Below are 10,572 nucleotides of genomic sequence, written 5' to 3' on the forward strand. Positions count from 1 at the left end.
GAAATAAAAAAGAAAAATTGACCTAACCTCCAAGTCTCCCAATTGTGATTCACGAGAGTTTCATGATTTGGCACCCAAATATTTGTAGAATCTTTGATTGAATTAATTAATCTAATTAATTAAGTAAATTGTAGATTAGACGAAAAGATAAGATTTGATTCTTATTTTAAAATGAAGCATCCGAAAGTCATAATTGATCAAGCAACTTTCGGCTCTTCCCACAAGGGTGCTGTTCTCGAAATTTATTTCCTTTTGCAAGAAAAATTTGGCTTATATTATTGAGTCGAATTTTTCTTCGTGTTCAATCTCTACGTAAAATATCTTCTAAATTTCTAGTGCAATTTAGAAGAGGAAAAAATATTCCAGTCGTGGACCGGATTAGGAGATCGAAGAATGTTCGTAGAGATTTACAACAAGAGCTACGTCCGCTAATACCGGTGTAGTTGGAGCCAAGTGAAATTTTCACTAAAGGTATAAATTCTAACGCTCTATGAATGTTAATCATAAAACCATACGAGCGTCCAAATCAAATATATTTTGTTTTCAAAATAAAATAAAAATTTTTAAACTTCCGCTGCGTTTGGGCACGTATTNATAAATCGCAGTGGCAAGCCCTACGCGACAGGCTCGCCCGGAAAAGTTTTCGCAGGAAGAATTGAAAGCTCACCTATTTTACTAACTCAGATACCCACTCGTGACGTACGAAATAACATTTACTCAGATTAAACTCATTCTTTTTTCCCCCAATTAAACTCAGGGATTTGAGAGTTTCCAAGTATATAGGAATACAGTGTAAAACAGGCGTGCATGTTAAAAATAATTAGACCCATGTTACAGTAATATATTTAAAAATAGATATAAAGTTCAAAATCTTTTGAAGTTTCTGGCCGAAAGGTGCAGAAACAAACCAGCCGTCAATTTCGTGTGAGAATCCCAACACTAATTTAAAATGTATTTTGGCCCCCCAGTATATTCTGATTTAAAATGAATTTTGACAAAAAAAAAAAAAAAAGAGAGAGCATATTTATAGTAAAATTTAATTACTATTCTGAAATAATATTTTTCTGCTAATTCTTCTTATGAGTTAGGGAAGATTTTTAAAACAGTTTTAGTTTTCACTAATTAGAGAGTTAGTCTGTGCGACACTTCGATGAATACTCTCCATATGTTTTAATATAACATGTTTAATTAATCATTTGATGAATTCAAAATAAAAACATTAGATTCCACCGGGATTTTTTTAAAAATAATTTAATTTTAAATTTTTTTGTCAAAAATAATGTAAAAAAAAAATTTCCAAAACTACTGAGCAGCGTCCGCGCTTCGTAAGCACGGACGCTGGTCCACGTAAGCGACGGAATATATATAATAATCGTCGCTAATTAGCGACGGTTTAATAAACCGTCGCTAAAATTGAATCAGCGACGGTTTATAAATTGTCGCTAATTTTACCGTCGCTAATTGGAAATACCACCCTACGCATACTTGTATCAACAACGTGCACATGTACGCCGCGGATAATATTGAAATTTCAACGGCTTACAATTTTGCAGCGTGCAATATGCGCTACGAAAAGCCATTTTTGTTGTAGTGAAGACAGAGGAAAAAACAAACAAGAAATTCATCAAGACTGGGATATCTCAATTGAATGTTGTTCATTTTCCTCAACATCATTCTGTGGTCGAATGTCATGTACAAGATGCTGCGGACCAACATTAAGCAAATTTGTAAAACTGTGTATGTTCGACCAAGACGGAGTCTTAAAATCCTGCTGACCAAACAAACCAAAGTCAGCCACCCCTGAATCACTGAAAAAACTAGGTTGAATAGTAGAAGTTCCTGAAAAAACTTATTTTTTGATGAGCTTATTGTCTGTTTTTTTTCTCTATCTTCACTACAACAAAAATGGCTTTTCGCAGCGCGCAAATTCTTTTTCTGCAGCGTATATTGCACGCTGCAAAGTTGCAAGTCGTTGAAAGTTCAAGATTATCCGCGACGTACATGTGCACGCTGTTGATACAATTATGCGTGGCGTGTGAGAAGGTAGGTATTTTGGCATTTAGCGACGGTTCAGAAACCGTCGTTAATTAGCGACGGTTTTTGAACCGTCGCTGATTCCAATACAGCGACTAGCGACGGTTTATAAACTGTCGCTGATTCAATTATAAACCGTCGCTGATTCAATTTTAGCGACTGTTTAATAAACCGTCGCTAATTAGCGATGGTTTTTATATATATTCCGTCGCTACAATATTCCGTCGCTTACGTGGACCACGCTGCTCCACGTGTGCAGCGTCCGCGTTCCGTAAGCGCGGATTGCAGTAGTTTTGGAAATATTTTTTTTTACATTATTTTTGAAAAAAATTTTTAAAATTAAATTATTTTAAAAAAAACCTGATTCCACCTTATGCTCAATTAAATATGCAGCGTCCGCGCTTCGTAAGCGCGGATTGCAGTAGTTTTGGAAATGTTTTTTTTTAACATTATTTTTGAAAATTTTTTTTAAAATTAAATTATTTTTTTAAAAAAACCCGATTCCTCCTTATGCTCAATTAAATATGCATTTTGTATTTTTCATGAAGAGGTAACTTGGATGGTAGGATTTGGTGAGTTCCTACCAAGAGGTCAAAGTTTCGGTCCTTCCGTATATCTGTCATCTTAATTTTGAGTTTGTCATATATGACTTGTCCATTATAGTTTAGTTGATAAACATGGTTTGCAGGATTAAAAAAATGCATATGCTTTTACTTGAAAAAAATTAACTCTCTGTGATGAATTTTTTTTTCCGGTCCAATAGATATTGGTGATTATATATTTAAATGTTATTTTAAAGTTTTTTATTAACATAATAAAAAATTATGGAATTCACCTTATGAACAACGACATCATTATTTTTTTAAGGAAAGAAAAAACACATGAACAGGTTTTTTTTTTATTATTACAACCAATCGTCCAATCTCCTAATCAAACCAAATTGAATTGCAAAATCCTCAGAGAAGTAATTATGCAAGATAAAATTTTATTGATGTGTCATTTTCACATTGCAATCAATCTCGTGGAACTTTCTATATCTCAAATATTAAGATAGTTAGAATAGAGATCGGGTTTGTAGCCCAGTGGTCTCACCCTCTGTCGGAATAGCCGGTTTTCCCGGGTTCGATCCCCCTTCCTGCGTGAGTTGTAATAAAAAAAAAATAGTAAGAATAATATGCATCAAACATGCACTTTTCACTCCTTTTTTTTTAATTAATTAACTCCAAAAACATTATGTAACATCCATGATTAGGTACTAGCTTCACAATACACGCATCGCATGTTTATACAATTTTTTTTTAAAAAAAATTAGTTTCATCAACTTCCATAATTAGGTCGTGTGTGTGTATGTGTGTGTGTATATATATTAAATTTATGATCAAAAATATATTCTCAGAGAAAAATGGTATATTTTTGGAGAAGTTGGTGAAAAATCTACAATCAAAATATTTCTTTGGGTTCATTCCCTACCCACAAAATTATGGTACTATGTCATACAAAATGTGGTACACTTCATGTGGAAATGTGGTACTAAAAAAGTACCCAGAGACTGAACACAAAAAAAATCGACGGCCGAGGACAAGGCCAATTTCCCCTATATTTTTTGAAGTTGTTTTGTCTTTCATTAATCAAACAGAACCCGTACAACAGTCCTAAGCTATAATTTACAACTGACATAGACATGAATAATTTTAATATACTTCATTATGGTTAATATATAAGTGTGATATTAACGAGATAGAGATTAATATAGTTGATGTACAATATATCATAATTATATATATATATAAATATATATATATATATGATAACCAATAATCCACATAAGACTTAACCTGATGCCGTATGCATAATATATAAGGTAGACAATTATTAGCAGCAAGATTACTCTATTGTTCAACATATATGATAAGGGATAATAAACCAAAAACACGAAGAGAGAAATTGCAAGGAAAGGAAATGGAGAGAGAAAATGAAGGGAAAACGTCATCAAAATTCAAGAGGATTTGTGTGTTTTGTGGGAGTAGCCAAGGCAAGAAGACTAGCTATCAAGAATCTGCTATTGAACTGGGAAAAGTTTTGGTAATATTCGTATCTTCTTCGCTTTCTTTCCTATTGAACAAAGTTGGCATTTTTTCTTATTCTTGTTATTTTGTTCAGTGGGTATGCTGTAAAATGTTGCTTTGGGCTGTGGAAAATCTATTCTAAACCTTTGCAACTTTCATCGATATTTCTTGGAATTCGACCTGAAATCGCTTCAAGTGTTTCTTCAGTTCATCTCTCTCTTTCTTTCCCTTAGAAATTCACGGTGTTTTTGCATTTGGGATTTTTAAATTTCATTGCATTCGCCATTGATTTTTATATTAATATTTTACTCCGTATTCTCTCATGCACGTAGTGTTCCCAGTCCACAAACATGTAGAATCTTCATTTTTGTTTCTTCTTTCTGTTATTCCCTCCAGAATTTAAATAGCAAAAATCCCGCATTAGTTTCAGATAGATTTCCAGTTTAGATTCAACTTCACATTTGTCCAGTCAATTCATCAATGGTGTCCCTTAAATTTTAGCAGTGAGGTTCATCTTTTATTAAAATAACATTTGTATGTAACTTAAAAAGTACTCCCACGCAGTATATTACTTGTAAATTGTAATCTTATTATAATGACTATTAGTTTAATAATCTTTTCGGCTTTGTTTTCTGTACTTTTTCCGGAGTTTTTTGGGAACTATAATATTAATATATTTGCGTGTTTTATAAGGTTTCAAGGAACATTGATTTGGTCTACGGAGGAGGTAGCATTGGTTTAATGGGGTTGGTTTCTCAAGCTGTTCATAATGGCGGTAGGCATGTCATTGGGTAAGGTTCTTGTTTTTTGAATTTCTAATTGAATTCGCATTGAATATTTGGACTAAAAAGGTTGTAAAATAGCCAGAAATTAAAAAAAAAAATGGGATTTTTACTTTTTTCAAGATTACTAATTGAGATTAGCTTGTTTTGGTTTTGTAAGTGATATTTGTCATGTTATTGTCTCCCTATGCAGGGTGATTCCCAAGACTCTCATGCCTAGAGAGGTATGTATTGTCTGCTATGATTTAAAGTAGACCTTATATTAATAATAATAAATAAGTAAAATAAACTAGAAATTCAACAAAAGATTTTACTAATGCCTTTTCTCTTATGATGGCTCTAGCTGCAGTAGATTCTTGGATTGCTCGCTTATTCATCATACCCAATTCTTATTACTATTTTCCTTTTTTTTAATACTGAATTTGTGTATTTTCTCCTCTTTGAAGAAATGTGATCAATCTGATGTTCTCCTTGATTCTGACAACATGGAAAAATGGAAATCCTTGTGTCTTGTTTGGTCCTTTACAACCTTATCCACAGTATAGTACTTAGGTGGCTGGTGTTTTTTACAACAATTTATGCATTTTGGACTCAAGTGTTCTCCAAGATTTTTCCTTTTCTGTTTCACCCCCACCCCATATTCGCTCTGCTGTGTTCTTGTATTCTTCTATATTGGCCTTTTATGTGATTTTAAAAGTTATTCAAGTGTATGTATATGTTTTTATCTGGTAGTAAATCTACCACTTGCTCTGGTGTCGCTGACTTTCAAGATTCTTGGATTAGTCACCCTTCTTTTATTGCAAAAAAGTGCACAGCGCCTAAATGTGATTAAATTTTCTTGGTTTTGATTTTTATCCGACACTTTGAATTAATGGGATCGAATAAATTTTTTGCAGTTAACCGGTGTAACCGTCGGGGAAGTGAAGGCAGTTGCTGATATGCACCAAAGGAAAGCTGAGATGGCTAGGCATTCAGATGCTTTTATTGCCTTACCAGGTTGGTATTATGCCTAAACGAGCGGACCTAGGACGAGGGGGTTAGTTTTAATGAATTTAGGTGGTGCAACCTGTGATACTAAAAAAAGTAAACTGAAATTTCAAAATTGTTTTGTCTGTCTGAAGAAAGACAAAACACACTTCACCTGTGATTTTCGAATGTGCTTTCAGAAAAATTATACCGAAGATTTGAAAGTCAGCAATAAACAAGTTAATTTAGTCAAAACGGATGTTTTTAAGACACTTGCGCACGATAAAAGAAGGTAGGAGTCGTCCCTACTCCTACTAGTTTCCTTCAATGGGTCCGGTTCCGGTTACACTGAAGATTGACTCGACAGAACTCATGCTCACCTCTTCCAAGAATGTTCATCCTTTCATTGTATTGAGTCGGTTTAATGGTTGGATTTCATTCCAAGATCAAGTTCAGTCAAGGAATCGGAGAGTACAAAGCATCCTGATTTTTCTATCATGTTACCTTGAGAGAAATCATTGCTGAATTGCTTTACTCTATGATTATGTCTTCCACTGCCTGTATATGCCAGGACAAACGAAGGGACAAGTTAACAAATTTCAAAGGGATATATGTTTCTCTTAATCTTTAAGCGTCAACATGACATTTATTGTATATGAATCGTGCAATTTTCGAGACTCAAATCTGGTTAACCCGAAATATGCAGGTGGTTATGGAACTTTGGAGGAATTACTCGAAGTCATAACTTGGGCTCAGCTTGGAATTCATGATAAGCCGGTATATTTATCAAGAAAAACTAAGAAACTCATTGATCAAAATGTGGTGAAGGGGGCTATATATTAAGGTATCATAATTTTCGCAGGTTGGATTGCTGAATGTGGATGGATATTATAATTCCCTATTGTCGTTCATTGACAAAGCTGTAAAAGAAGGCTTCATTTGTCCAAATGCTCGTCACATTATCGTATCCGCAACAACTTCGAGGGAACTTGTAAAGAAAATGGAGGTAAGATGATTTACCATTTTTTAGTACAATCTCCCCGCAAAGAACCTCAAAACACACTGAAAGATTAACTGTTTCAAACTTATAGTTGAGGCCCGTAATTGCTCAAATCTTTGTGATCTGTAGGAATATGTACCTCGCCATGAAAGAGTTGTTTCAAAATTGAGTTGGGAGATTGAGCAGCTCGGTTACCCCAGAAATATTATATTTCGAGGTGAAAGAAAATTGAATTGAATTGCTGACTAGCAGAGATGGTTAGATTCTGAAATTGGTATTGAAAGGAAAAGCTAACTGGGAAAGTTTAATATTCTTGCTGTGGGAATGTATTTTGTATATTCTATCTTGTAATCTGGAACCTTATTTTCCCTTCACATGGTAATTAAGTTTACAAGTCTTTTATCATATGTAATTTAATTTTCAACCAACGGAAACTTACACTATTTTTTCATTCTCAATTCACTTGGATTAAATATTTATGTCATTATCCAACAATCTATGCATCTATATTATCTGATATATCTTATAGTAAAATGGTGCGTTCATAGAACGTCTTTCCGTATTATGGAAAAATGATGAATAAGGAAGTGAAAATAAGAGATAAACTATGGCCCCATTAAAATCTTGTCATCCGCATTGCGTGCATGCAAGTATTTTATCATCTATAAACTACCATGTAATACTCTAAAATCCAAGAAGCAATATGTTATGCATATGCATTGTTTGCAAACAAATATGTGGAATAAGTAGTTTAATATGCCATAAGAAAACTAATAAATGAAAGGGCCAGGCCATGTGTGTGCATGTAGACAACATGCGTAACCAAGAAATAAGGATAATAAAGAAGGACCGGACCATGTGTGTTATCAACTAATTTTCTGACACTTGCTTGCTGTTAAGATATGATCCACAGACAACATTGTCCCACCAATGGCTAGTAACAAGAAACTAGTAGGGAAGAGGGTCAGCTTAAAGTGATCGATGAAAGGATGAGTTGGAGCATTTTCATACATATAAAGCAGAATTCAGTTGTCGGGTGAATATCACTCTGCATAATCTATTAATCAATCTATGAAAATATGAGCAGGGATATGTGAAATACTTTGGTGAACGTAGATCGCTTGGTGGACAATCTATCGTCCAATCGACAAAATATGGATGTAGTGAGTGCTAATTATGTAAATCAATCTATGAAAATATGAGCGGGGATACGTAAATATTACTTTTATATTATCTAAATTTATGTAAATTTCTTTTGACCCTTTGACTATTTTGTGTCTCTAGATTGGTCGAGAACTCTCGTTTGAACGTTAACTCAGGTTTTGCATTAACTTCAAATTAATGGAATTTAGTTGATTTTCCAAACATACATATTTTAATATTTAGGGTTTCTAAGCGAAAGCGTGTCGGTTCCATTAGCCGATCCAACCGCCTTACCTATATAAGCTATTAGGTTGTCTCCATTTTCTTCATTCTATTTTGCGTTCCATTCGTGTTTCGAAACAATTGCTCAAAAATTCAACTCTCTCCCAGGATTCTTCCCCTGAATCAGTTTCTTCGAAGGTAAATTCTTTGATTTTGGTATGGTACTTTATGATCCTGTAATTTGTATTCGTTAAACATCCTGTTTTTCATTTTATCTGCTTTTTTGTGTGTGTGTGTGTGTGTGTGAACAGTATCGGATTTGTTGATTTGAAATGATTAGATCCTTTCTAGGTTTAATATGTTTATTCCATTATGAATCGTGTCTTGTTGGATTCTTTTTTTTTTTTTTGGTCTTTGATCGCTGAATTGTCGATTTCTTGTTTTTCGTCTATTCGTAAGGACCAGTGCTTTTTGGATCGGTAATATGTTACCATATTTCGTTGTTCTTTGATTGGAATTGTAGAAGTTGATTTCAAAGCTGATATTAATTCGAAGATGCCCTGTGGTTCTTTTACTTTATTACTAGTTATTTTGTTTTGATTTCTTATTTTGTTTGAAATTATGACAAATCGAAAGTTCCTGTTTTGGGGTAGATGTTTATAAAACTTTGGCTTCTTGACGGTTTTTAAAATTTTCGATTTTGGTGAAACGTATTGGATATTGATTGTAAAAAGTAATGTTTGGATGAAAGTATTGAATCTTTTTTTGAAGCAATGAAAGTATAGAATTTTCATAGCTAAGAGTTTGAGAAAAACGTATTCAGGAATTAAGAGCGTCTGGTTAATTTGCTCATTTTCTGAAATTTTATTAAATTTTATTTCAATTGGAATTCTTTTTTGCAAATCGATGATAGATTTGGTATTCAAGTGCTTGTGTGGAATATTCAGCTTTTTCCAATTGTTTGTTGTGGATTGCAAAATGCTTGTGGCTTAATGGCTCCTTTTCCTTTTTCCTTCAGATGCAAATCTTTGTTAAGACCCTCACTGGCAAGACCATCACCCTCGAGGTCGAGAGTTCTGACACCATTGATAATGTGAAGGCCAAGATTCAAGATAAAGAAGGAATTCCACCTGATCAGCAGAGGCTAATCTTTGCCGGGAAGCAGCTGGAGGATGGACGAACCCTAGCGGATTACAACATCCAGAAGGAGTCCACCCTCCACCTTGTTCTTCGTCTCCGTGGTGGAATGCAGATTTTTGTTAAGACTCTCACAGGAAAGACCATCACACTCGAGGTTGAGAGTTCTGATACCATAGACAACGTTAAGGCTAAAATCCAGGATAAGGAAGGTATCCCACCTGATCAGCAGAGATTGATCTTTGCTGGGAAGCAGCTCGAAGATGGCCGAACCCTTGCTGATTACAATATTCAGAAAGAATCGACTCTGCATCTTGTGCTTCGGTTGAGAGGGGGCATGCAGATATTTGTCAAGACCTTGACTGGGAAGACCATTACATTAGAGGTCGAGAGCTCAGATACAATAGACAATGTTAAGGCGAAAATTCAAGATAAGGAAGGTATCCCTCCAGATCAGCAACGCTTGATTTTCGCAGGCAAGCAGCTCGAGGATGGCAGGACGCTAGCCGATTATAACATTCAAAAGGAGTCGACTCTCCATCTAGTGTTGAGACTCAGAGGCGGGATGCAGATATTTGTCAAGACCTTGACCGGTAAAACCATTACATTAGAGGTCGAAAGTTCTGACACAATAGATAATGTCAAAACCAAGATTCAGGACAAAGAAGGCATCCCTCCAGACCAGCAGCGACTGATATTTGCCGGCAAACAGCTTGAAGATGGGAGAACACTTGCGGATTATAACATCCAGAAAGAGTCAACTCTTCATCTGGTCTTGCGTTTGAGGGGTGGAATGCAGATTTTCGTCAAGACTTTAACTGGAAAAACAATCACGTTGGAGGTTGAAAGCTCGGATACCATTGATAATGTGAAAGCTAAGATTCAAGACAAAGAAGGTATCCCACCAGATCAGCAGAGGCTCATCTTCGCTGGCAAGCAGCTCGAGGATGGTCGGACGCTTGCCGACTACAACATTCAAAAGGAATCTACTCTTCACCTGGTGCTTCGTCTCCGAGGTGGTGACATTTAAGTACGCAATCATGATCTGTTTAGTTTTATAATATGGGTTTGGTTCAGCAGTATGAAATATGGATACACACGATTGGGCTTACTTAATACTCAGTTTGGTGGCAATTATACCTGTGATTATTCTTATCGTTGATTTTGCAGCAGACATGTTCTTTTTTGCACTTTAATTACAAATGCAGTTTGATTCTGTGTG

The 10,572-nt window shown here is 35.0% G+C and overlaps 1 protein-coding gene and 1 pseudogene across 1 annotated transcript; both read left to right on the forward strand.

The window, feature by feature from the left end:
- The first annotated feature begins 3,887 nt into the window (after window positions 1–3,887).
- Window positions 3,888–7,289, forward strand: LOC140965784 (cytokinin riboside 5'-monophosphate phosphoribohydrolase LOG1-like; annotated as a pseudogene).
- Window positions 7,290–8,237: 948 nt separating this feature from the next.
- On the forward strand, window positions 8,238–10,505 carry LOC140965796 (polyubiquitin-like). Its single transcript, XM_073425980.1, has 2 exons — window positions 8,238–8,411; window positions 9,232–10,505. The coding sequence occupies exon 2, from the start codon at window positions 9,232–9,234 to the stop codon at window positions 10,378–10,380; it is 1,149 nt and encodes a 382-aa protein (XP_073282081.1). The 5' UTR covers window positions 8,238–8,411; the 3' UTR covers window positions 10,381–10,505.
- The last annotated feature ends 67 nt before the right edge of the window (window positions 10,506–10,572 follow it).

This window comes from Primulina huaijiensis, unplaced genomic scaffold, assembly GCF_012295235.1.
Source record: "Primulina huaijiensis isolate GDHJ02 unplaced genomic scaffold, ASM1229523v2 scaffold14403, whole genome shotgun sequence".
Classification (NCBI taxonomy): Eukaryota; Viridiplantae; Streptophyta; class Magnoliopsida; order Lamiales; family Gesneriaceae; genus Primulina; species Primulina huaijiensis.